At 26.6% G+C, this 25615-nt stretch overlaps 8 protein-coding genes across 17 annotated transcripts; 2 read left to right on the top strand and 6 right to left on the bottom strand.

Moving 5' to 3' along the window:
- The first annotated feature begins 1025 nt into the window (after positions 1–1025).
- LOC122531200 (programmed cell death protein 5) lies at positions 1026–4731 on the top strand. 2 transcript variants are annotated; one of them, XM_043658944.1, is made up of 5 exons: positions 1026–1229; positions 1539–1647; positions 1755–1918; positions 1987–2035; positions 4699–4731. In XM_043658944.1, exons 1-4 carry the CDS (start codon positions 1164–1166, stop codon positions 2032–2034), a joined length of 387 nt encoding a protein of 128 aa, XP_043514879.1. In that variant the 5' UTR covers positions 1026–1163; the 3' UTR covers position 2035; positions 4699–4731. The 2 variants fall into 2 exon arrangements, with proteins under 2 accessions (XP_043514879.1, XP_043514870.1); XM_043658935.1 differs by lacking the exon at positions 4699–4731 and having other exon boundaries at positions 1987–2192.
- LOC122531168 (protein disulfide-isomerase TMX3) lies at positions 2394–5588 on the bottom strand. Of its 3 annotated transcripts, none has more exons than XM_043658875.1 (11): positions 5308–5588; positions 4760–4817; positions 4607–4646; positions 4368–4531; positions 4107–4290; positions 3881–4025; positions 3528–3768; positions 3259–3451; positions 2988–3180; positions 2784–2891; positions 2394–2671 (listed from the first exon to the last, which is right to left on the bottom strand). In XM_043658875.1, the coding sequence occupies exons 1-10, from the start codon at positions 5348–5350 to the stop codon at positions 2857–2859; spliced, it is 1296 nt and encodes a 431-aa protein (XP_043514810.1). In that variant the 5' UTR covers positions 5351–5588; the 3' UTR covers positions 2394–2671; positions 2784–2856. The 3 variants fall into 3 exon arrangements, with proteins under 3 accessions (XP_043514810.1, XP_043514818.1, XP_043514829.1); XM_043658883.1 differs by having other exon boundaries at positions 4760–4808; XM_043658894.1 differs by lacking the exon at positions 4760–4817 and having other exon boundaries at positions 5308–5396.
- A 246-nt stretch (positions 5589–5834) lies between these two features.
- On the bottom strand, positions 5835–13926 carry LOC122531126 (jouberin-like). Of its 2 annotated transcripts, none has more exons than XM_043658747.1 (7): positions 11161–13926; positions 10595–10743; positions 10047–10400; positions 9703–9858; positions 9056–9501; positions 7554–8869; positions 5835–6002 (listed from the first exon to the last, which is right to left on the bottom strand). In XM_043658747.1, exons 1-7 carry the CDS (start codon positions 13136–13138, stop codon positions 5995–5997), a joined length of 4407 nt encoding a protein of 1468 aa, XP_043514682.1. In that variant the 5' UTR covers positions 13139–13926; the 3' UTR covers positions 5835–5994. The 2 variants fall into 2 exon arrangements, with proteins under 2 accessions (XP_043514682.1, XP_043514671.1); XM_043658736.1 differs by lacking the exon at positions 5835–6002 and having other exon boundaries at positions 7459–8869; positions 11161–13201; positions 13271–13926.
- Positions 13927–14167: 241 nt separating this feature from the next.
- Positions 14168–16651, bottom strand: LOC122531148 (dynein axonemal intermediate chain 2). Of its 5 annotated transcripts, none has more exons than XM_043658839.1 (10): positions 16417–16651; positions 16189–16350; positions 15856–16114; positions 15543–15796; positions 15319–15478; positions 15014–15206; positions 14804–14939; positions 14602–14603; positions 14312–14516; positions 14168–14247 (listed from the first exon to the last, which is right to left on the bottom strand). In XM_043658839.1, the coding sequence occupies exons 1-10, from the start codon at positions 16603–16605 to the stop codon at positions 14206–14208; spliced, it is 1602 nt and encodes a 533-aa protein (XP_043514774.1). In that variant the 5' UTR covers positions 16606–16651; the 3' UTR covers positions 14168–14205. The 5 variants fall into 5 exon arrangements, with proteins under 5 accessions (XP_043514774.1, XP_043514757.1, XP_043514748.1 ...); XM_043658822.1 differs by having other exon boundaries at positions 14312–14527; positions 14602–14748; positions 15603–15796; positions 16417–16650; XM_043658813.1 differs by having other exon boundaries at positions 14312–14527; positions 14602–14748; positions 16417–16649.
- A 123-nt stretch (positions 16652–16774) lies between these two features.
- Positions 16775–17512, bottom strand: LOC122531193. Its single transcript, XM_043658923.1, has 2 exons — positions 17263–17512; positions 16775–17205 (listed from the first exon to the last, which is right to left on the bottom strand). Exons 1-2 carry the CDS (start codon positions 17510–17512, stop codon positions 16952–16954), a joined length of 504 nt encoding a protein of 167 aa, XP_043514858.1. The 3' UTR covers positions 16775–16951.
- Positions 17513–17639: 127 nt separating this feature from the next.
- Positions 17640–19375, bottom strand: LOC122531237 (the record flags this gene model as incomplete). The annotated part of the gene is made up of 4 exons (XM_043659002.1): positions 18877–19375; positions 18656–18797; positions 18269–18570; positions 17640–17972 (listed from the first exon to the last, which is right to left on the bottom strand). Coding segments are annotated over exons 1-4 (960 nt in total), but the record flags the coding sequence as incomplete, so codon positions are not given.
- Positions 19376–19870: 495 nt separating this feature from the next.
- On the bottom strand, positions 19871–22683 carry LOC122531167 (protein disulfide-isomerase-like). Its single transcript, XM_043658859.1, has 7 exons — positions 22400–22683; positions 21566–21897; positions 21308–21448; positions 20695–21225; positions 20486–20614; positions 20321–20407; positions 19871–20250 (listed from the first exon to the last, which is right to left on the bottom strand). Exons 1-7 carry the CDS (start codon positions 22545–22547, stop codon positions 20200–20202), a joined length of 1419 nt encoding a protein of 472 aa, XP_043514794.1. The 5' UTR covers positions 22548–22683; the 3' UTR covers positions 19871–20199.
- Positions 22684–23796: 1113 nt separating this feature from the next.
- Positions 23797–25452, top strand: LOC122531182 (methyltransferase-like protein 22). 2 transcript variants are annotated; one of them, XM_043658903.1, is made up of 6 exons: positions 23797–23933; positions 24025–24219; positions 24305–24433; positions 24505–24690; positions 24772–24939; positions 25010–25452. In XM_043658903.1, the coding sequence occupies exons 2-6, from the start codon at positions 24147–24149 to the stop codon at positions 25294–25296; spliced, it is 843 nt and encodes a 280-aa protein (XP_043514838.1). In that variant the 5' UTR covers positions 23797–23933; positions 24025–24146; the 3' UTR covers positions 25297–25452. The 2 variants fall into 2 exon arrangements, with proteins under 2 accessions (XP_043514838.1, XP_043514845.1); XM_043658910.1 differs by having other exon boundaries at positions 23797–23946.
- Positions 25453–25615: the final 163 nt, after the last annotated feature.

Raw genomic sequence — 25615 nt, 5'->3', positions numbered from 1 at the left:
TAGCTGTGATAAAAATACTAATAGAAAAAGATTCAAAAATGTAATGTGCAACATTTTACATATTGGTTTTTGACACAAATAGTTGATTTACAAAATGCCTAATAATAAAATTTTAAATAATAAAATGTTGTATCAATTAAATATATAAAATAATGAGTAAAATGTGCAGTCAATATTAAAAATTTCACTGATCTGACTTCTTTTATTTTATTTTGCATTTATTTTATGTATAATTTTTTATTCACTTTTACATTCTTTTTAGATCTGTACCTTGTTTATGTAATGATATTGATCCATTGTTTCTTATTATAATTTTAACATATATTTAAAACGTGTACTTAAGTGAGCAAATAATTTTTCATAAGCTTAAAGCCTAAATATATCTTTCTATGTACATAAAAAAATCATACTAAAAAATAGCACATCAATATTATTTGTACATAAAAATGAATGATATGAAATTAAATATTCAAGTACAGATGAAATAAAATGAGAAAATTGAGATACAAAAGATATTTTACCTCTCTATAAACAAAGAGTTAGTTTTAATCTTATTAGTTTTCTACCTTAGTTTGATATAAATCTTTATAAGAAATAAAAATTATTTAAAACATTGCATTAAGAAGTACATGTCTATCTAAAAAGTTTATTAAATACTTATAAATTATTAATTGATCATATTCATAGATGAATAACTTTATAAATAAACAAATAACATTTCAATATTTTTCAACTAATCTTTATATTAACAATTATGAATTCAACTTAAATTTATCGTTGATCTATCTTCGAGTTTCATTTGAAAACTAACAAATTTAATCGTAGCAGGATCAATTGTAATTATCAACTTTGAGGTTAACTTTGTAGTAAATTTATAACAATTGTTTCTTATATTAACATCATTATCATCATACGTAATTACACACTGTATAATTTTTTCTAAAAAAAATTATTTCTTAATAAACAGTCAAACTTAGTTACTTAACAGTTTCATTGCAAATTTTAACTGAACATGCGTATCGATTTGTGTATACTCGACTATCTTCAAGCCTCTTGCAACATTTTAACGGGAATAACGTTTGTAGGAGAGTGTACACACATCAAAGAAAATACCGAATTCTGATAAAATTTTTCAAATAGCCGATAGTAAAGAAATTAATACCATGTCAGATCCAGAACTTGAGGCAATACGGCAACAACGATTAGCTCAATTGCAGTCACAGTATAAGGTAAACCAGTTATGTATTAAAAACAAAATATTTTATACCATTTATGTCTGTGTATACATATATATATATATATATATATGCAAATGATATCATGATTTAAGAAAACCATTAATAAAAAAAACAAATTAAAGCAATCAATCATAACAATATACCATTTTCAATTTCATGATAATAAAGTTTTATTTTATTGAATTGAAATTTAATCAACATGCTATTTATAACTGCATAGGTAGTACGTATATTGATACTTTTTAAATAAACACATCATTCATTTTCCTATCATTACTACAATCATTTGTAAATGTTCAGACTGACAATGCAGAGAATAAACAAGCAATGGAAGAAAAAATGCAAAGAACAGAGGAGATGAGGAATTTCATTCTTACCCAAGTGTTGGATCAATCAGCTAGAGCAAGATGTAAGAGTATAAATATAATTGAATTATACACATATTGTCCCAATGTATACTGTATAAATTTATGAATTTATGTATATATAATGTATGTACTCTTAATATTTTTTTAGTGAACACATTAAGTCTTGGTAAACCTGAGAAAGGAAAGATGGTAGAAGGCATGATATTAACTATGGCTCAACAAGGACAGATACCTGGAAAATTAGGAGAAAAAGAACTTATCAGTTTACTTGAAAGTGTAAATCAACGAACACAACGAACAACTGTTGTAAAGGTTAGTTATGATAATAACATACGTATACATTTCCAAAAAGAAACGAGATTACTAGTAATTAATTTCAGTTTGACAGACGAAGAGCAGCATTGGATTCTGACGATGATGATTTATAGCATATACATATGTTTATACATAACTATCTGACAGCAATCAGCAATATGACGTTTGTTTAATTTTTGAAAAGGAATTTACATTAACTGTACGCTTAATTAGTCATACGTTCTTATTTTTTATGATATATTGAAATAAAAAACGGAAGTATCACGATTTATTTTAATTCATATTTTATTTTCAAATCTTTACAATGTCCCTTGCCGTCAATATTTTTTTATTTAATTAACTTAATTTATGTTTATCTAAAAAAAAAATATTTAAGTAGTATTATTTTTTTTTTATTAAATGTAGATAAATATATACACTAAAACAGTTATCATATTTTAAGTTAAATGTTCAAACTTTACATAAACATTGATATGAGGTACTCTTCACTATATTTATACAAATAAACATATATTTGTAATTTCAAATATAAGTATACAGAACATTATTTACCACGTACATTCTTCACATGAAACTTAATACATTTTCATACTTCAATTATATTATGTAATATGAGACAAATTTTTTTATGTGGTTTAAAAAAGCTCGTTTACTTACATGATTTGTATTGTCTTATGAAAGTTCCATTTAGCTAAGGTAATTTATCTTTATCATCCTATTTATAATTCATAAAATCTCTCATTTTACTGACTACAAAAATAATCACTTTCATAATTCATATAACTTTCTTACATCAATGAATAAGAAATAAAATATTTCAGAAATTAAAACCCTTTAAAATAAAAAGATTAATAAATATTACCTAAATGAAATTAGAAATTACAGATTAAAAATTTTATAAAACTGTTTAATATAAACAATATAATAATCCAATTTTAATCTTTTTTCATATGATTTGCTCCTGGATGGTCTGGAAAAGCAATTAGCATTAAAAAGATAATAACATATACATTATTAATAGTATATACAATACATATTAATTTTGCAAAAAAATATATATCTGTACCTTCTTCATCATCATCTGCATCTAAAATATCTGGACAACAAATACCATAACATATTAATGACAAAAATCCTGCTGGTAAACCAAACAAGACCATTGTTAAAATGGGATTACCCATCCACATTGCGGAAAGAGTTGTTTTTAATTCAAACCACGATCTATATATACGTATCAACCAACTGTTTCCACCATATCGCTGCAAATATACCTTACAATGTTAATTTCTTCTAATCACATAAAATATCTTAAATCTACTTGAAAAAAAAAAACACACCGGAGCACTTTCATTTCGAATTTGCTCTAGGAACAACTCTATCACATGAGGAGTCAGTTTTTCTGTTTCATCTTCTGGAATATGATGGTGATTTGTTGTAGTATTAATAACAATTAAACTTGGTAATGGTAAAACCATCATTGCTATACTATTGACTAGATCTGGACTAGCTATCCAACCAAACTGAAAATGACTGACCGCGAAAACTTTAATTACAATCAAACTTTTGATAAAATAAATAATACACTAATTCACAAAATGTAACTTACTCGTGATATTTTTCTCGTTTACTTTTAATTATAGATTCAACCATATCTTTGAATCTCATCATGTGTGGTGGTATTTCTTCTAGTTGATTTTCTTCTACTACTGCCAATACTAAATTTTTATTTGTTAAAAAAAGTTGATTTATATTTCCTCTTGTTACTTTTGGGAATGTAGGAAAACGTTCTGCATTTATCCATTTATACATTGTCTCATTTAGTTTTTCTATATTATCTATGTCATGTCCTATGTTATAAAATAATACTTATTAAAAATGTTTAATTAATATTATTATTAATATTATTAATAACAATTGCTAAAACTATACTTTATGGATAAATATTTTACAAACATTTACCACTAAAATTATAATGTAAATTTTCCTTATAGACAAACAATGCTGGAATATTTTCCACAGGAGCATGTTTACTAACAACAGTTGGATGAGATTGATAGAAAAATGCATGTGGTTGGAACACATCTGCAGTCTTATGATAAAATTCCTAAAACACATTTGTTCAAATTAGGATTTTTATGAATAATATTTCAATTAAGTTGTAAATATAACGAAATTTTTATCTTACCCATAATGGTCCAGATCGTTCTCCAACATATAAAAAGTACAGATCACGTTCCTTTTTAATCGTGTCAAAACTTTGAGTTTTTGTTATTTCTTGAACAGGCGGACCACTTACTCTTAATGCAAATTTTACTATTTCATCTCTTGTTCTATCCCCATGGTATGTAAATTCTTGCTCACCTTTTAAACTATATAGAAAAAGAGAAATGAAATTATATTAATTTTATCTATATGTGATAAAAATAAATTCAATTTTTTTTCTTACAATACAATAGTTGGAAATCCTTTAACTTTAAAAGCATGAGCAACACTTGTAAATCTAGTACAATCAACTCTTCCAACTCTTATTGATGTCGCATGTAAATGTTGTGCTACATGAGCCCAAATTGGTTCTAATCTTTTGCAATGTGCACACCATGGTGCATACATCTACAAAAGAAACAATGTTTATAAACAATAATTTCATACAGAAATATAAATATATCATATATTTTATATTTATACCATAACAAGCCACTGCCCATCTTTATGAATATCCAAAAATCTATAAAAAAAATTAGATAATAATATATAAAATTTTATGTACGTAAATATATATATATATATATTATAATCATATATTTATATGATTATAAAATATAAGAAATCATTATGTACCTGTCGCTTAATTCAAGTACACGTGATGCTATTACAGGAGTAAAAACACCTGAAAAAGCTGAATCATGTTTCAATAGTACTAATTGTATTTAAAAATTGTAACGTAAAACAAGTAAATTTAACAAGTTACATATGCATATAAATTAAATGTAATTTTTTAAACGTAAATGAAAAGAAGATAAACTCTCGAGTGTTTAAAAAAATATTATATACTAAAATTTCAATGTAATCAATTTTCATGAATTGAGTTGAATGCACATGCAGTTTGTTACTTGAAACAAAACATCTATTAAAATAGATTATTTTGAAAGAAATAAAGTGTTAATAAATTATATAATAATTATATTATATTATGATAATAAGTTACATCAATGAACAAAAATCAAATTAAAGCATTTTAGTACTAAACACTAAACTACTTCAGCAAGTTATCGATCGGCAGCACTTGAAGGTTATGAAACAATTTACTTAATATTAGTTTCACATTTATCAAACTGTATTTATCAAAGTGTCTTTGGGAAACAGTCAATTAGGATGAATAAATTTACCGTAAATAACTGCGATGAGCATCAACTTCATTACTGTTACCATTGCAACAAAGAGGCTTCTTGCCGAGGAAGAGCCTGTTTTACTAAACCTTAAAGTCAAAAATATTGTATATCTGACTAATTTACTTTCACATAATTAGAATGATTGACACTCTTAGCTGTGAATGAATTGAAATGCACACGATAAAATCAAGCACGTCTCTACCATGTTTTTGTTCCGTAACGCCACACGATTTTCATACCGGCACCCTTCGAACTAACTTTTGCGCTCTGCCTCCGAAATCTGTATATATACATACATGCATGCATACATATCTCGTAAAGCAAAATACATAATATATAAAAATTATTCCATATAATATGTACGTAAGTCATACATACATCTTTCAACATTGTATCTCAATATGAATGTTTTTTGATATACATACATATGTGATCAACTGTGAAACAGTTGATTGGTACGAGAGACATTAACGAGAATATTTTTATTCATATTCAAAATAAGCTCTTTATTTACATATTTTACGAAGGATATTTTATTCCTTATTTTAATGAATAACGAATACGTAAGTACGAATAAAATTCTAAATTTTTATATTTCTTTTCATATCGGAAGTAATCGTATCAGCATTTCACGTGCTTTGCGATTGAATTGTATCTTCAGTTTCGATATTAGATTCGGCATCTTCAAAATCCTGAAAGCAAGGCAATAATGCAAATTTTGTCCAATACACGTATACATAAATAATTGAAAGTCATATCTCTATTTGTAAATTATAAGTAACTCACGTAATAGTCTTAATCAGTAATTCTACTATCTGAGAGACTGTTAAGTAACATTAAGAGAAAAATATAGAACGAATGTACAATGTTGAAGACAATCATAATGAAGAGGATGTAAACATAGCAAAGAAATAAGAAAGGATAAAAAATAATGCTGATGCCAATGGTAGCCAGGGTTGTCAATATACTGCCCATTTTTCGATTTTTTCGCGAGTCACTTTTTAATTATGTACATGCGTGTAATGAATCTAGGGATAAACCATTAGTTTTTTCAACTTTTCATTTTTCTTGTGAAATTGACAACGTAGTCATTAATTGATGAAAATTTGATATTTTCTTATTACGACCGTAGATACTGTTAATAGTGAACAAACAAGTTATTTTTTATGCGATTTTAAGTAGAAAATTAAAATCATATGTTAGTGAGAACAAATTATCGAATACGACATAATATGTTAAAAAATTAATTATTTTCTGAAAATAATTGCACTAATTTAAATTTCGAGTTGCATTTTTTTTATGTTGTTATTTATTATTAATAAGCAGAAAAATTTCCTACCTCTTCGTCATCTTCGTTTTCAATACTTATGACTGCACCACTTAACTTAAATATGATTAATATGTAAATTATAAGTGCTATGTTAATTAAATTCGATAAATATATACCGTATAAATACGTCAAATAAAGGAAAGGAAGTATAATTATTTTCAAAGAAACTTTAGCTATTCCTCCAAAAAAAGATCCCATGCTTAAAATATCAGTCATTGAACAATATACACATTTTTTGTGGGCATCTATGATCAGCTGTCAAACTAACTTCATGTATGATAAACATTTATTTAATAAAATATTAATTATGTTTCTTATGTTATTTTTTATATAACACTTTTTTATATATTTATTTTTTCAAAATTTCATACAACTTCTTTTATATATTTATTCATAAAAAATTTTCAAGACAAGTGTATTAATGTTGAAAAAGTTCTTTAAAAAATTAAAAATAATACGAATATTTGATAATAATTTCAAAAGAGAATATCAGAAGAGTATTTTTAATTTAGTCTCTGTTCCCATATTATAACCGAATATTATAACTGTAAAATTAATTCATTAATTTTGAAAAAAATGTACAAATAGAAAGATACAATAGAAAAATATCATTGCATAATAAATGATAACAGACATATTAAACATCATATTTATTAACAAGCTATGCAAGAAACATTATTACAGGTATAAAGTTTTATATTTTATATATATATATTAATAATTCATAAAAAATGCATATATAATACATGAAGTATGTAATAAGATGATACGCCTTTTAAATTAAGAATTTGTCTTAAATATAAAATATGATAACATAAAAATACTGTAAATTAAATAATGGTAATAAATATCGGATTTTTATATTTATATTCTCAAAAAGAAAAAAAGAAATGTTATTTCAAACTAGACTTACTGTTCTTCTTTGGTTTTGACACAGAAATTTCATTCTCAATAATAAATGTCGCATTGCTAGGTATAGAAGTATCACTTTCGGAATGTTTAACACTCACTTCACTTTCTGTACTATTTAAAACTAAATTTTTATTTTCAAACATTTTCATCAAATCTTTATCATTATCTTTTATGTCATTTTTTTCTACAATGTATGTTCCAGTGCTATCGGTTGAATCTGAATCATCCTTCTTAAGAAGACTATTCTTATAATAAGTTATTGATTTTTTATCATTCTCTTTAATAGTAAAATCTGGCTCGATATTTTCTTGCGGCGAAAATTTTGTAACTTCATCGTGTACTTTAATCTTCTGATAATTTGTAGCACTATCAGAGAAAGTTTTTGATATGTCATCTTTAAATGTGTTACTACTTCTTATTTCCTTTGCACTTTTTGATCTTTTTTTCATGTTACAATCAGTTAGTCTTTCATTTTGTATCGTGTAACATTCTACAACCTTCGGTTTATCGCTACTTGTTGCGCTTGACTCAATATAAGAACTCGATTTATCTTCGATACTTAAATATGCAGATTTATTTTTTCTCAGTTTCTTCTTCTGTTTTTCTATGTTTTCATTTAAACTTGTTAAGAGTTTGCTCTCACTTGATTCCTGAAGAAGGACAAAATTCTTTCCAGACTCAATATCACCCGACGATTTTGACGTATTTGATAAAATTCTGTCAATCTTTTCAATAATATTATACAAACGATTCGCACTACGATTTTTCATTGTTTGTCCAGTTTCATTTAATAATTGAAGTTTCGTCTTTGTATTATTACATATTGTATCATTGTACTTATCTTTTTCTAAAAGAACGTTATCAGGAAGCTTAAGAAAACTGGAGTTGTAACTTTGACTAGATTGCAAGCTTCTGCAAGACTGCGAAGCCTCTTCGATTATTTTCTTCGTATTACTCGATCTCAGTTTTTCTTTGGACATTTCTTTAGACACGGACGTGTTTAGGAATCTCATGGAAATATCGTTGTTATTCATTGCGTTCTCGATCGTTTCCATCATTTTTAATCCTATATTTTCACCCGTAGCGTCCTTGTTAAATCTTAAAATTCTCACTGGCGCAGGACTACCAAAAGTCGAGAAGGCTAATACGTGATCATACGGATGATAATCTACACAGGTTACTGCTCGATAATGTCGATCAAAAGTATATCTTGCGAGAAGATTTCCAGTTTCTAAATTCCAAACGTTCAAAGATGAATCTTCACCACCGCAAAAGATTAAATTGCCGCAAGGAGAAATACAAGCTGTCGACTGTATTCTGTAAAAAATACTTTAACATTAATTTAAAATATTATTTCCTAAAATAATATTTAAAAGTAATACTAAAAATATCTAAAAATAATTTTTAAAAAACTTGAAACAAATAATTAAAATAATAAAAACAACTTGAAATAAATTAATCCAGAATGAAACATGAAACGTAAAATTGTAAGATAAAGAATACCTCTGATTGTTTAATTCATTGTACTTTTGCAACACTACTCCAGTTGCGAGATCCAACATTTTTAATCCATTGTCTCTTGAATGAACAAGAAGTCTAGACTCCAAAGGATGCAAAATAATTGTGTTAATTATTATACCATCGATTTCTCTGACTTTTATTTTTCGTGATATGTGCCACTCCTTCTTAGATATTTTTCGACTTTTTTTTAACATCCATATTATTATTATCCCGACGCTATCTGCTGTTAATAAGTTACTATTCTTCTGAAAATACATAGCATTTACAAAACCTTCGTGACCTTCCAATTCTTGACTAAGATCCCAATTTTTTAACTTCTTATCTCGCATCCAAATACGCGCTATGCGATCGTAACAACCAGTTGCTACTATCGAAGAGTTTTCAGGATCAAATTTACCACAGTACACATAGGATGGATGAGGCATCATCTGAATAACACAATAAAATTAAATATCTAATTAAAATAATTAAAATAAATGAGGATCACAGAAAAAACAACTAACAATTAAATTAAAGTAATTAAATAATTATAAATAATAATATTAATGCTAGATGGCATTTAAATTAAAAAGAATAAACTCTTATATGTATCACTTCTATAATCTTCAAATAAATATTGAAATTCTTACTTCTATATATTCTACAATTTGATTCTGTATATCCCAAATACGAGCAGTTTGATCTGATGAAACAGAAAGCAAATAATTGTCATTGTTGGACCAGTTGAGGCAGTAAACGAAAGTTTTGTGCCCTGAAAACCGTACGTGAATCTTCTTTCCTTCAACCTAATGAAATAAAATGTAATGTGTAATATATGTAAGATTGTAAAAATATAATGTTATAAATACACTAAAATTAATCGTCGAAAATATCTTCCGATTTTTTTTTTGGATAAAATAATTATTAATCCTTTCAAAATCAAATTTTTTTAACTATCAAAAATAAAAAAAGTGAAAGATTTTGTAATATTCACCTCGTAGACGATGATAGGATAATCGTGTTCTTCAGAGAAGCAACATGCCAAGTATTTACCATTGTTGCTATAAGCTACATAAAAACATCCATTTTCGCCAATGTCCGTTTCAAAGAAAATTTCATTCGGTATTTTACATGATTGCGCGGCTAATCTAGTCCATTTTGGTAAGTTTATAGACTCTGAAGTTTGAACGGACATTCTTTGTGATTCATTACGTATGTTAGATACATCACGTAATGATAACTGCCGATAGAAAACAGATTCCAATTTAGGCGGATCAATGGATTTTACAGTAACAAATAAACTACTGGGATATTTCTCTCGGACATTCGACTTCCACCACGTGTATACCTAAAAATTTAGCATCAAAATTAACTGAGTAAAATAATATCAATACTTTCATAAAAATATCAAACAAGTATTATTTATTTAAAAAGACAAAATTTAATATCGTCATATCACAGATCCTGAAAAATCGTGTCATTTATGATATAAAAGAAATTTTATTACGTTTACGTTATGTTATTTATTAAATGATAACTTACTTCGCACGTGTGAAATCTATCAAACTTATGTGAATTTTTTCGAGGCTTATACAGTTGCAATCTGACCTTTTTGTCAATGTGTAATACTTCGTTCTGTCCTACAGGCTTTAGAAAAGCCCATGCAACTTTGTACCAGCAAGCTTCATGACCTATCGGCGAATAAAATCAAACGATTAATTTTAATTTTGATTTAAAATTGATCGATGACCTCATAACAAAAACGAACTTTATCAAACTTTTAGATAATGATATTTATTAGTCGAATAAAAATTATGCGATTTAATAAATAAATAACTTATCATAGTTTAATTAAATACAGATATAATTAAAGTCATTACATAATATGATGAATATTTTTATATTTTATATTGTTAAAAAAAGAACTTAGATATTAATAATTATATTATTATGATATGAATATAAATTATCATATAAATTATAAATCATTATTATAATATTATAATTCATGTTATATATATCATTATACTTTATAATTGGATACAATATATTTTTGCTATGAGTTCTTCAATTATTGTAAAGTATTCGTGTAATAAGCAGGAACTTGCCAAATTTGTCATAATTAAAGCTGGCTTCGGCGAAACTCAAAAGATCGACAATTTCAAAGAGAATTACAACCTGTTCATTATCAATTTTAAGAATCTCTTTGAAGTCATTTTCGAAGATGAGCTCTTCCTCCCATACCGGTACTATAGATTTATTTTCTTTGAAATCAAATTTCCCCGTTATTATTGGCTGTAGATATGTACTCGCGCCGTGTTCACTTTTCAAATACTTTCCATTCTCAGCTTTCACAATATGCACCTTCACCATCGGATGCTTCGTCACGTAATCAATCTCTAACATATCTGTTCTATGAATCGTCACGGATATATATTTCACGTTATTCTTCTTCTTTCGCTTTTTCTTTTTTTTAGAATCTTCCTCGACGTCAATACTCGGCGTGTGGGCCGAAATACTTTTACGAAACCTTTTTTCATCCTTCCTTTGAGATCGATGTTCTGTTCTAAATTTCGATTTCTTTCGCTTCGTGTCGGATCTCTCTAACTTGGCGTTATCGTGTATTTCTCTAGAACGAGTCTCGTTGAAATCGTCTTCGGAAGTAGTTGCCGAACATAGCGCGGATTGTCTTAAACGATTCTCATCGAGATTTTCATCCTCGGAGGCAGAGGCTGAATTTTCCTTGTCGATAAAATGCTTTCGATTACTTTTTACCAAAAATCGGTCATTCTTCCTCGATAGTTCTTCGGAGAGACGATCGTCTGATCGCGCAACGATTTCTTCCGAGCTTTGCGAACTATTTAAATGATCAGAAACACCTTTGTCATTCTTTTCTACGAAACTTTTCCTCTTGCTTATTAATCCACGATTTGTTCCACCCTTCAAAGATACATCATCATGGTTAAAGTTATCAACGCGTTCAGTGTCCGACGTTGCATTTTTCCTTTGAATTTCAGATCGTTCGCTGTCCACATTTGCAGACTCGTTGATATCTTCAATCGTAATCGCCGTTTCCTTGAAACATTTATTTTCATAGCTCGACGAATCTCGAAGGCTTTGGCTATCGAACGTGGAAAGCTCCAGTTCCTCTACACTGTGAATCATTTTGATTTTCGGATTGTCTCGGTTATAATCAGTCTCGATCGTGAGAATTTCCTCCGAGTCGAACGCCTCGTTGTCAAGTCCTGATAACGTCCTCTTCGGAGAGGGCTTTTCTGAACGTTGATGAATGAACTTCGAAGATGCACTTTCTGGCGATATAATTGTCCAAGAACTGCTTCTCGCCTCCGGTAGTCGAATTACAGTGTTATCTTTTGACCATCTTTTCCTCGTTGGTTTCCTTACTTCTTCTATTTCATCTTTCGATTTGAACCATTGTTTTCTGCCGCATGACTTTCCCTCAACAGACAATCGACTAATATTCTTTTTGCTTGATTTGTTACTTGTCGCTGACTGAATCTTTTTTTCATTTTCTCTTTCGATCAGAGGTTCTCGAAATTCTTCGATCAAATCCAACGAATCTACGACTTTTATATCATCGTCGTCTCTCGGGAAATTTTGATGTTTCGAATTGACCTTTGATCTGTCAATTTTTCTCTCGTGAATAGTGTTCGTTTTCGAAAATGCTTTCACATTTCTGCATTCCGTTAGAAATGAGTTTTTCTTATTCGACGACTCGTCTTGCTCAACATCGTCGCTGTGTAATTTTTCTTTTTCACACTCTTGATGAATGTCGACAACAACATCCATCGATTTCGATGTAAATTCCGAAGAATTCATAGAGTCTGTGTTAACAAATAATTTGGACTTATTATCTGTATTGAATGTTGGAAAAAATTCCTCCGTATCTTTCGTGATATTTGCGTTATTGGAGAACGAACGTTCATTATCACTATCCTGAAAATTAGTTTCGTAGTTATCTTTGTTTATACGTGATCGTAGATTTGTTTCATTTTGATTCTGTTTCTTCTGCTTCCTTTTCGTTAACATAGTTTGCAATTCCATGTTATCGATTTTATCCTTCATTCAATTTGCAAGTCCAGTTAGAACTTTATAATTGTAAAATCTCTTCCACCGTAGTTTTTGTTTCTAAAATTATTAAGATTTCCTATCTTTAAGAAATGCTTGATAAAAATACGTGAGAAAATTTTAGCTTACATTCTATGTATTAATGTTTTCTGTCAAGTAAAACACAATAAGCGTATTGTGTTGAGCAAAAATGTGGGGTAAAGCAAATAAAATACACATTTTTGAAAGTACTTCATTTGGAAAATAAATGAAACTTTCATTTTCTGAATTTTTGTGCTTCGGTATTCTACAATTAAATAAATTATGCAATATGCAAATTAATCCTACGTCGTCTCTTTTGTTACTTCTTACTCAAAAACATATTTTATTTTATCTTCCTTAACCGTTCGTCCAAGTAGAATTTCTCAGAGGTTATGTCAACCTCCATTTTCATCTATGATTCTTAAGATTCATTCAGTTGATATGTAAATTGTCATTATTGACTAACAAAATGCATTAAATTGTTTAAATGCTCGATTTTTAAATACAATACAAGTATACCACATTTTTTATATTATTTCTATGAAAATGATTCTATTGAGTTACAATAAATTCTTTTCATTATGTTACAACACAATATGCATACTATGAATGAAATTTGAAACTATTTAAAAATAAATACTTAGAAAAGAAGCATGCACATATATGATTCTCAGTAACTTTCACGCGACAGGTTTAAAATTTATCGGAAACTTCAGTTATGTTGCGATACAGATGTATAGTGTACAATAATCAATATAATAAAACCTAATTTTGATTTTTAAATACTTTACACAATTATAATATTAATTAATATTAATGTCTCTACATTTTTAATAAATAAAAATTTATAATAAGTTATATGAATAAAAAAAAATTATCGTAAAATAATTTTTCAAACGATTATGTATCATTGTAAAATAAAATTGTAATTAAATTAAAAATATATAAAATGTACATAAAAGTTTAATATATAGGAATATAACAATTTATTCAATTATATTTACATATAATAAAAATTTATTACTTTACTCATCACATATTTATTACGCTGTTCCATTACTTATTCCTTCTTCTTTTAGTAATTCCTAGTAAAGTGTAATTAAAATAAAAAATTGAATTTTATATATATATATTTACTTTCAAACTTACTGCTTTTATAGCGTTGTCATAATCTTCTTCACAATGTATTAACACCGCATTATTAGTATTAGAATTAAGACACTTTGGATTATCCTCATAATTTTTTGTATTTCCTGTAGCACATTCAGTTTCAAAATTGGTATTTCGAAGGGACTTCATTTTTAGTTTCTGTTCTCTGTTTTTAGCTTCTTTTACCTTTTCCCTGCGTGTTTCTCTATCAAGAAGCTATTAATTTCAAAATATAATAAAATTATATTTGATAAAAAAATTGCAAACATTTTAATATCAATAAAACTTACTGCTGTAAATAAAAGTTTATCATTTTTTTGATTAATGGTTAATGCGTCTGAAAACTCAAGTAAAAATGTTGTCCCTTTCTTATTAGTAATTGCTGCTAATTGCCCTTGTTCGTGTGGTTTTATATATGTTAATACTTCGTCACAAACCTAGTATATGTTATTTTAATTTTTAAATATAAATAATATATCAAATTAAACATACTTTCACACTAAGAACTGGAGAATCTTGCTGTATCAACAAGTCCCATACATCCAGTGTTCCATCCATTTTTATCAAAAAAAATACGGAAAATCGTGTTATGCTCCATGCTCCACCCATCAAAAAATCTCTATGACCACTGATTTTAATAATTGGAATTTTAATAATTTGTATTAATGTTAATGTAAATTAAATAACTGTTAATATATTTACGGCGTCCAAGCAATGCAAGATTCTCTACAATCTTCAGACCATATTCTTGTTGTCCAATCACCAACTGTTAAAAAATTTTTAACAAACGTTGGGTTTCTTTCTAAACTTATTACAGGTCCATATTGTGCTTTAAATCGTGTTGCAATTTTCTCACTTGCAGTTTTCCCTTTACGATTTCCTGATATTACTATACCTAAAAATAAATAATTATGTCAGAATATAAATAAAAATATACAATATAAATATAAAATTTTAATATTAATATAATATAAAAATATTAATATAAATATAAAATTTTCATTTACCATTTTCAAGACCACACATGAAACGTGTACCCATAGATGGTTCAAATTGTAATGCTGAAATTCCAATTGCTTTATTAACATTTTGATCATCAGTTTTACACAAATCTATTACTAATGTTTCTGTAGGCATTTGTAATTTTCTAATATCCCACCACATTATCTGTAATTAATTTACTTATTACATTTATATATTATGTTTCAGTTCATTTTACATTTTGTTATACTTGTCCGTCTTTAGAAGCACTGAAGAATTCTGTGCCAGTTTTAGAATTTATCCACAAAACCTCATTGCATAAATCTCTGTGACTAAATTTCACTAAACTCGTTTCAACTGGTTCTGATCCTTTTCTAATATCCCAGCAAGCCACTTGACCAGTCATTAAGCCACTAGTCAGTATATTACTATCCTTAGGATTATATTCCAATGTTAAAATTGGACAAAATGGTTTTAAGATCATACAAGGCATATTTGGATTTTCTACAAATTTGGATCATAAATTTTTTTCATATATTTTGGAGTTTTCTGATTTATCTTACCTACATCCCAAATATATGACTGAGGATTGTCATTTATTATATTTTTAAAGTCAGTATTGCAATAACTAGCCGCAAACCGATTTCCTTGATCTGGTGACCAAGAAAGATGTGTTATTTGTCTTTTTATTGGTAAAATATCACGATATACATTCACCGTACGTGAATATACACGTTGTATTAAAGAAACTGGCTCCATGTAACTAAAATATTGTTCATAAATATTACAAGCATTGTTCTGTAAAATACATTGCTCCATTGGCTAAAAATAATTAAAATACACATTGATAAAATCATTTATAGTAAACAAGTTGAAACAAGCTGAAATATTATTACAGGTAGCAATTGAAGCATTGTATGAATATATAGTTCATCTTTTTCTATTTTGCGTTTATATCTTACTGTCTGTTCTACATCTTTTGCATTTAAATCTTTTGGCCAACCACCCTCAGAATGATATATACTACTATCTCGAAATGTTGCAGTGTTTGTATTTACCTAGAAAAAAATAATAATACAAATAATGATATACATACATATATAATTTTGAACGTGAATTTATACCTCATGAACAGAATATATCTTGCTACACTGAGTTCCTTGAGTTACAGGATCTATTTGAATATAGTGATTCGTGTACCCTGCATTTGGTTTAATATCAGCTTCTACTTTACAATAATTTGTAAAATTACATTGTCTCCCAAATTGTAATCTTTTTTTTGTATAAGTGTATTGCATATTGTTGTTGTTCATGTTCTAAATTTTCATTTTCAAGATAAAATATAATCTACTTAATAAACTACGAAGATATATACATATATATATAAAATTTGTCTTTAAGAGTTCATCAAAGCATATTATTTAAATATACCTTTAAATAATTAAGATAATAATTATTATCACTTACAAATTAATCCTTACGTTTATTTTATTAACATTAAAAAATATTTTACATATCTTAAATTACATTATGCATTACATTAAAATTATGCACTGTATATCACATCAATACATTTGTGTTTTGTAGTTTCTATAGTAACATAAATGATAAATGTATCAATGCTCAATTTCTGAATTAATCATTTATTATTTAATATCTTTATTTATCAGTTCTTACTAAAATAGGAATTTTTGGATTTAAACCTTGATAAAGAATAGAAATCATTTTATATATTTTTACATATTCTGATTGTGTATAATTAAGAAAGGCGTTCGCGTTAGGAAGTATATCTTCTGCAATAATCTTTATTAAATCATTATAGTACTGTATATGTTGAAATTGTTGCATTATATCAGAGAACAATAACAACTGCTCTTTGCTTGTATAACGTATACAACATATTTTTGACATCCCTAGAAAACAACATAGGATAAATTAACATATTAATTGTGACAAAAATACAACTATACCTTCAAGATTTTTATTATAAAAAGAGTTCCAAATTCCATTTGACATGTATCCTTTCATATTAGATGTAGTATGTGGTATTCTGTATGTATCATTTCTCAAAATTTGTTTATTTTTAAATTCTTTTAATTCATACATTTTCCATGGAGAACTTAATTCTGTGTACAATGATCTAATATCTTCAAAATGAATTTTCATGGTTTTAGAAAAAAGATATTGAAATAAAGATACAAATTTAAAGAGTGCATTCATGATATAATTTTTGTGTACAAATTCTTTTTGAACAATTTCATTCTGCAATATATATATATATATATACACATTATTTATTATACTTTTTTTATCAAATCTAATTATTTTTATTAAATTTATATCCACTTACCATTTTATTAAATTCTACCAAAAACGTATGTAATTCTTTTTCTTGTTTTTCATTGAATGATTTTTCTGTATATTCAATATTCAAATATTTATGATAAACTTTTAGTGATTTAATTATTTCTTCTGGAATATCTGTTGTATTTAAACAATCTACGAAAGTCTTAATTGTTAAATTCTGCTCACAGGTATATTGTGAAATTTTATTTTCATGTAATGGACATTTATTAGAAAGTGTACAGTCATCAGATTTAATTGTCATTTTTTGTATTAAATTTTTTAATTCACTTGTTGATGCCGCAGAATTTCTTTCATCAAATTTAATACATTTTGACTGCACAAAAGCAAAATTATATTAAACAGTAACTAATTAAATATAAAATAATTAAATTTCAAAATATTCATATAACAAAAAAATTGATGTTTATAAATTATATCATATATAAACTACAATAATGACATCATATATTATAATAATAAAACTTATTCATATTTTATATTCAAATATTTGGTATGAAATATGTACCACATTTATATAAATACAAGTTTTTGTACAAATAGATGAGTTAATAAAAATTACAATATACATTTCAAATTTTAAAAGTGGATCAATATAAGTAGATGAAATACCTTTGTTATGGAGGTATTAGATTTAACATTATTTCTCAATTTGTCTTTAACTTCTTTTATATTTTTAATATTCCTTTTATTTATTGCAAGAAAGTTCTTGCTTCCTGATAATTTTGGTTGTGTTACTAATTGTTCGTTATTATTCTTTGCTTTTTTAAGTTGATCTCTCTGTGCTATCTTATTTTGTCCTTTATCAATATTTTTCTTCTGAATATTTGGTTTTTTACCATGAAGGTTTTGTTCCAAATATATATTTTTACAGTTTATATTTAAATTTTTTACATGTTTCTGTGTTTTACTTCCTACAATTAAGAATACATGTAATAACTAAATAAACTAAAGATATTACTTTTTCAATTAATTTTAAAAATTTCTTTAAATATTTACCAGTTGCTTGAGAACATTCATACATAATGTAGCATTTTGAACTTCTTTCAGTTACATTGGAAGATAATGTTTCTCGTAATTGCTGTGTTTGTATTAATGCTCTACTAATATCTGCAGCAATTTCTTCAACTTCGGTTTTGGTCTTTTAAATAGAAAAAAGGAATTAAATATAATCTTGATGTAAACAATTATACAAAATACTTATATCATAATGGCCTTACTTTGACACACGTACAAACAACTTTATTATCTTCCTGTTGAGGATAAATTTCTGTATACAATGGTTTTAAACAATACATAGCTTCATCACAATTTGATTTTAATACATTCTTTGCTTCTTCTGTAAATACCAAGGTCTGATGTAAAAAGTTAGTTAATTTTGAAAAATTAAATGAGTCTTCCATTGCTATTCTCAAATCTTGCTGTTTCTAACAAACAAAGATAAAAATCAGAAAATAAGAATTTGATAAGTAACATAAAAAAATTAGAGTAGAAATTAAGAATAGTATAGAAAAAATATATAGAAATAATATATCGCTCAAAGTGTTAACTATTTCTCTTATGCACTGAAATATTATGTAAATACAATATATTTATGATATATTTCACAATTCTTTCTGATACATGTGCTATCTTCTTTAACATATTATTAAGTAAATGATTTAAGTAACGATTTATTGGATTTATTTATTTATGGAAATAAAAGTAAATATATATATTTATATATATATATATTTTTTTATATAATTCATTTTATAAAATTTTTACTTAACTAAATTAAAAAAAACATATTAAAATCGTTTTTATTTTAAATGTTCCTAAAACCGTTAGTTTTATAAATGCCATAAATGGAAATGTATTTATCAACGATAAATTTTAATAATATGATCTTTTAAAATAACTATCCTACTATATTAAATAGAACATTTTTTAAAATGTGTTTATTGTACGAGCACGTATGTGTATTTACTTAATAAAAAACAAAGTTTTTTTTATAAAAATAAAATACGATTTACGATTTTGCAGAAACCTTAGCTTAATGATTTTTCACGAGTTACACCTTTATACATCAACATCACAAGATAAAGGTATTGTACCTAAACATTATAATTCTTAGAGGGCAAAGTTTCAAAAAAATGTAAGAACGATACGACAGACGCATTTGCCCTATTTGTGAAGATTGTTTTGATATACAGGTCATTTTCATATCAGACATTCAGATAAAATACATTTTAATTCTAAAATATATAAAACAAATTGTTTTAGCTTCATGTGCAATTTATCACATAAAAACTCAGTCATATGGAGTATATATTGCAACCGTAATATGCCAATCATAGATATATATTTTTATATACATACACATATGTATATGTATATATAAACCTATATAAAACTATAAATAAATTTTAATCGTACAATTTGATTCATAAATCTAAGTAGAAATGAATGATTAAGAAGTCTTCTATAAATTAATATCATTTAAGCAGAATTACAAAATTTATAAACGATATGAGAAGTTATTGAATTTGATGATATAATATCTATAATTCATCTTTTCTTGGCACATCATCATCTTCATCTTCTTCCTGAGCCTGTAAAGATAATATAAAATAAGTTATATTGTTACAATATAATTAATATCAGTTAAAAATTTTTACGAACTTCTTCTGCAGCTTGACCATAAGCACCATCAGACTCAATGAACTTAGAAAGTCCTTCAAGTGTCCTGTCATCATTGTATTCTACAGCCTAAAATTTATTTGATTTAAAATAAATTTATATGTTACTGAATAAATATTAAAGTTTTAATACATGTAAAATTCTTACTTCATTTGTTTCTTTCTTATAGAGAGTAATTGTGGGATAATTAATAATTTTTACATCTTCTAATTCATTTGCAGTAGCATCCATTTTTGCTATAACTAAATCTTCACGGTCTTTGTATTTTTCTCCAAGCTGAAAATGTACACATTATATATATATTTCTTAAAAGTTTCTAAAATTGCAAAAATGGGAAATAGATAAAAGAAACGTACTGCTTCATATATAGGAGCTAATTTTTGACAATGTCCACACCATGGAGCATAAAATTCAACTAAAACGTTTTTCTTCTTATCATATGCAACTTCATGGAAGTTAGCACCAACAAGAACTTTCACAGGATTCTTATCCCAGTCTTCGGGTAAATCCTGTGTAAACAAATGTCTTTTCAATTTGCCTTCGGTAAATGCAGTTACAAATTCCAAAACGTTTTCACTAGATAATTCTGGATTTTCTGGTTTGTATTTAGCCATATCCTGTTCAAGTTCTATAATACGCATAGCAGGTGCATCNACCTCTTCACGGAATTTCTTTGCTGGTTCTTTAATCTTCTCTACATATTCTTCAAAGTGACCAGCTTCTTTACTAAGGAAGACAAGCAGGTGACTTTTAATATCACCACTAAATATCTTTTGTGCGGTATCATGATTGAAATCAACAACTAATGGCAGTGCATGTACAGAGATAAATTTTTGCAATTTTTTCACATCAAGTTCGTCATTAAATTCATTTCTGCCTTCATCAAACTACAATAAATATTAAATGAAATGCAGGACATTACTAACACATTTATCAAAAATTTATTAGAATAAATTAAAATTCACGAACCTTTTTAAACAAAATAACTTTACCATCACTTGTTCCATATTCATTGAAAACTTCGTCGTTGCTACTTATACCAAATACATGATTATCATTTAAAGCATTACCAACCTCTAAAAATACTTTTGCCCCATCTGATTCCGCATCCTAATTAGTATAATTAAATATGTATGTACATTTTTCTTTTTAAAGTTTCACAATATCAATATTAAAAAAAAACAATAAAATTCTGGCAGATACATTTTAACTGAAAAGTAATGATACCTTAAAGAATCCAACGATGGCAACATTTTGTGCTTCAATAAATGACTTAGCTTCTTCAACTGTTGTCAAAACTTTAGCTGCTGGACCAGTCTTTTTGATTACCCAGTTTACAATATCATCTGCTTGACGACCACCGCCATAATCAATAGCTGATCCTTTACGGTAGAATTTAAGAGTAGGATATCCACGAACTCCATGTTTCTCAGCTAATTCTGTTTCAACAGTTGCATCAACTTTGGCTAATTTCACAGGGAAACCACCCTCCTCTAACTTTTTGGCTGCTTTAGCATATTCGGGAGCTAAAGCTTTACAATGTCCACACCATGGTGCATCTAAATGTTAAAATTATTGACATGAACAAAATATGTCTCTGTAATAATAAATTATGTGATTAAGTATATGGTCCTATAAAAATAATCACTACGTTATTCTATGAATTATAATGAAAAATCTAAAATGACATGTCTAAAATATTAAATAAATTTTCATGTATTTTCTTGTAGTCGATATGTTGTCTCTGTTTAAACGAGCTGAACATGTGTAATAAACGTGTGTATTTTACTACGAAATTGCAAATATAATTCTAAAAATATTTATGCATGGTATAAAATCAAGGTTTAATTCTATCGCATATAAAATATTAAAGTGAAATCATGTCAACAAGTGCAATCAATCTTAAGAACCGGCATCTAAATTGATGACGTGTAAAAGGCAAACATCTGGATCAGCTTCAATCACGCTTGAAACGCACGAGGGTGCAAGCGAAATGAATACTGTATTCAGACTTTCGTTACAATTAAAAGATCTATTCAAAAAGAATTAACAATTACTCACAAAATTCAACGAGCACGTAATCGTTTTGTTCGATAGCTTCTGCAATATTATCCTTCGTGAGAACTAAAACCGAGTCTTCGATCTCGATTTTCGCAAGAGTGGAGGCGAAGCAACAAATTACTGCGAACGTTAATGCAAAAAATTTCATCTTTGAACGAAGGCGATTCTATTCCTCGAGAAGTTGCGTCGCGACACGTACGAAAACCTTGTCGACCTACGCGAAATGCAGCGACCCTACCGTTACAATACCAAGATTACAGTCACCGACACTGTCCGCCGAAGAATACGAACAAAGTGATCAAATACAATGATGCAGAGAACTATACAGTTGGTAGATTGTGGTTAATGCGTGGCCTCACATTCATCGTGGGAGCTGCTGATTGGTCAACGCAGTATTTAAGAATCCGGTAGAATGTTAACTGCAAGATTACTATACAAGGATTAGAATATCATATTTTGTAATGATAGAGTTTTACCATTTCACAGTAAATATGAATATATGCCGCATTTTACTTTAATGTGAACATAAAATCTTAATCGGTTTTATTCAATCGCTATACACATAATGAATTTATCATGTTAAACGTAAAAAAAAACAATCGCTATATTTATGTGTTTCCGTCATCTCAGACATCGTTTTCATTTCTAGCAAGAAATAACGCAGTCTACAAAACTAATAATGTAATGCATATTTGCGTAAAAATATGTAATAAAGAATACTTAGCTAATAAAAAATATTTTAAACATTCAATATGTAGTTTTATTACGAAAATTGTCGGAATAATACCATATATATATGTGGAGTATCTTTACGAAGTACCTTTACGAATCAAATTTGTATGTACGTTTCAAGAAAATATTTTTCAATTAAATTTAATTTTTCATTTAATTTTTATATGGTTTTTTTATGTGTTATTGTTACGTTTATTCAAATTTGGAAAATATTTAAATATTAATTTCTGTACGAAATTGTTTTTGAATTAGAGTAACGTAACAACCAAAATTCAAATCGTATTGCCACGTAATTAATTTTTATTTTAATTATTTTCATATATATAAAAAAAACGAACATTTCAATATATTTATTTTCAGTAAAATATTTAAATAAAGAAAAATTAAAATATTTATAATGCTTTTTGTGTAACCTTTGTACGTACACGTAACTTTAACAGATAAAACACTTCACAGTTGTACAGTTCAACTATAAAATTGAACTTCCTAATCTGTTTTTAATTTCTTATCTTTAATTAGCGCTTAATTAACGAGAAATATCTAATTTATTTATATGGCATTACATTGCAATATATTTTTCGCAATTTACTATATTTGAAAATTTTCTAAAAATGATAAAAAATATATATGTATTTCAGATATAGAAATTACATTTATATGCATATGGCATATTACATAAGCGCAATTATAATTATAACTTGTCTATGACAATGTCTTACTTTAATCATGTATTTGTTGTGAAATATTGTACTAATATAGTGTTTGTTATAAAAAATATAATTACAATATTTCAAACAAACAGGTATGACTAAAAAGTAATTATATTTGATAATATTTAAATAAAAAACAATGTATATATATGTATATATTTATTAATAAATTATTATTTATAGATTATTTGTATATATTATGTATTAACGTTCTTTTGATTAAAAAATTCAATGATAGACCTGCAGTACTATAAACTGCACAATTAAAATCATTTTTACACATTAATAGCCTTTTATTAACAAACATGACATTGTATACAGTAACATCAGAAATATTTACAGAAAGTGAGAATTCTTATATAAAATGTAAAAATGACAGTAAGTTCATTACTTTCTAGTTTCTGCTATGTTGTGTATTTATTACATGATAATTGTAACAAGATATATAATTATATGTTTTTAGCTGCAATATCCAAGTTTATTTTTAAGTATCCATCTTATATGATTAAATCAAAATGTCTTAATGATCTGATTTATGATAATGACGACGATATAGATATAGATAGGCAACAAGAAGGAAAATTATTAATAGGTATCAAATTTATGTATAGAATTAATTAGATATTGAAAAAAATTGCTTGTAATAAATTATAATGTTTTTAGAACACCATATATCTACAGAGTTACAACACGTTGGATTGCAAGTGTGGCGAGGTGCATTATTGCTGGCTGATTATATTTTATCCAATCCTAATTTATTCAAAAATAAAGTAATTCTAGAATTAGGTGCTGGAGTTGGCTTAACTAGCATAGTTGCTAGTTTTTCAGCAGAAGAAGTAATTTGTACAGGTAATAAAGTTTATATTATAACACTATTACACTAAATATTATTCACATATATTTAATGCAAATGAATTTCTTACTTTTTAGACATTGATGTAAAAGGAATATTAAAATTAATAGATAGAAATTTTATACGAAACAAAGCTTACATTAAGTCTAAAATTTATGTTAAAGAATTAAATTTTCTAAATTTAAAATGGTCTACATTTTATAAAAAAAGAATAAATGAAGCAACTATTATTTTAGCCGCTGATGGTAAGTTATAAATTTACATCTTTAAAATAAAAATAACATAAATATGTTTGGTAATTTCTTATGTTTATAGTAATCTATGACGAAACTATAACAAAAGGATTTGTTCAAACATTAGCAGAACTTTTAAATTCAGATGTACAGAAAGTTGTCTATATTGCTTTGGAGAAAAGATATGTTTTTACTACAGCCAAAATGGAAACTATTGCTCCAATGTATGAAGAATTTTTGAATCTTATTGAAGCAAAGCACCTTAACTGGCATATTGAATATATTAAAATAGACTTTCCACAATATTTTAAATATAATAGAGTAAAGCAGATGGTTCTGATAAAAATAGAAAACAAGTTAAGTAAATAATGTAATTTAACATATAACATCTAGTATATATTAATATATAGTAATATATTAATAAGAGAAATTTCAAACAATATTAAATTAACAAATTGTTCATATATATTATAATAGTACAAATTAAATTTAAAACAATTTGATGAAAATAAACACAAATAAAAGCAAAATTTTTCTATCCTTATTCATTTTTTTTTAATTATGAAAACGTACATATCATAATTCGCTTTATCATAAAAAGACGTATTTTTCTAAAATAATATCTTTAGCTGTCTATGTGTATGTGTGTATATATATCACATGTCATAATTATCCAAAAGAAGGATTA

Source organism: Frieseomelitta varia, unplaced genomic scaffold, assembly GCF_011392965.1.
Source record: "Frieseomelitta varia isolate USP_RPSP 00005682 unplaced genomic scaffold, Fvar_1.2 scaffold_135, whole genome shotgun sequence".
NCBI lineage: Eukaryota > Metazoa > Arthropoda > Insecta > Hymenoptera > Apidae > Frieseomelitta > Frieseomelitta varia.
The sequence above is the reverse complement of the archived record's forward strand: the minus strand, read 5'-3'. Positions and strand labels throughout refer to the sequence as shown.

What these genes read in the sequence shown, in the direction of transcription:
- LOC122531200 (XM_043658944.1), top strand. Translation starts at nt 1,164, where the DNA reads ATGTCAGATCCAGAACTTGAGGCAATACGGCAACAACGATTAGCTCAA. An exon ending in AATTGCAGTCACAGTATAAG is followed by an intron (nt 1,230 to 1,538) that starts GTAAACCAGTTA and finishes GTAAATGTTCAG; the next exon opens with ACTGACAATGCAGAGAATAA. An exon ending in TCAATCAGCTAGAGCAAGAT is followed by an intron (nt 1,648 to 1,754) that starts GTAAGAGTATAA and finishes ATATTTTTTTAG; the next exon opens with TGAACACATTAAGTCTTGGT.
- LOC122531168 (XM_043658875.1), bottom strand. Translation starts at nt 5,350, where the DNA reads ATGGTAACAGTAATGAAGTTGATGCTCATCGCAGTTATTTACG. An exon ending in GTACTTGAATTAAGCGACAG is followed by an intron (nt 4,647 to 4,759) that starts GTACATAATGAT and finishes TTTTTTTTATAG; the next exon opens with ATTTTTGGATATTCATAAAG. An exon ending in TTTACATTATAATTTTAGTG is followed by an intron (nt 3,769 to 3,880) that starts GTAAATGTTTGT and finishes TTTATAACATAG; the next exon opens with GACATGACATAGATAATATA.
- LOC122531126 (XM_043658736.1), bottom strand. Translation starts at nt 13,138, where the DNA reads ATGAAGGATAAAATCGATAACATGGAATTGCAAACTATGTTAACGAAA. An exon ending in ATAGATTTCACACGTGCGAA is followed by an intron (nt 10,401 to 10,594) that starts GTAAGTTATCAT and finishes CTAAATTTTTAG; the next exon opens with GTATACACGTGGTGGAAGTC. An exon ending in AAATTGTAGAATATATAGAA is followed by an intron (nt 9,502 to 9,702) that starts GTAAGAATTTCA and finishes TGTGTTATTCAG; the next exon opens with ATGATGCCTCATCCATCCTA.
- LOC122531148 (XM_043658813.1), bottom strand. Translation starts at nt 16,605, where the DNA reads ATGAACAACAACAATATGCAATACACTTATACAAAAAAAAGATTACAA. An exon ending in GTGCTTCTAAAGACGGACAA is followed by an intron (nt 15,479 to 15,542) that starts GTATAACAAAAT and finishes AATTAATTACAG; the next exon opens with ATAATGTGGTGGGATATTAG. An exon ending in ATAAACTTTTATTTACAGCA is followed by an intron (nt 14,528 to 14,601) that starts GTAAGTTTTATT and finishes TGAAATTAATAG; the next exon opens with CTTCTTGATAGAGAAACACG.
- LOC122531193 (XM_043658923.1), bottom strand. Translation starts at nt 17,512, where the DNA reads ATGAATGCACTCTTTAAATTTGTATCTTTATTTCAATATCTTTTTTCT. An exon ending in TTATAATAAAAATCTTGAAG is followed by an intron (nt 17,206 to 17,262) that starts GTATAGTTGTAT and finishes GTTGTTTTCTAG; the next exon opens with GGATGTCAAAAATATGTTGT.
- LOC122531182 (XM_043658903.1), top strand. Translation starts at nt 24,147, where the DNA reads ATGACATTGTATACAGTAACATCAGAAATATTTACAGAAAGTGAGAAT. An exon ending in TATAAAATGTAAAAATGACA is followed by an intron (nt 24,220 to 24,304) that starts GTAAGTTCATTA and finishes ATATGTTTTTAG; the next exon opens with CTGCAATATCCAAGTTTATT. An exon ending in AGAAGAAGTAATTTGTACAG is followed by an intron (nt 24,691 to 24,771) that starts GTAATAAAGTTT and finishes CTTACTTTTTAG; the next exon opens with ACATTGATGTAAAAGGAATA.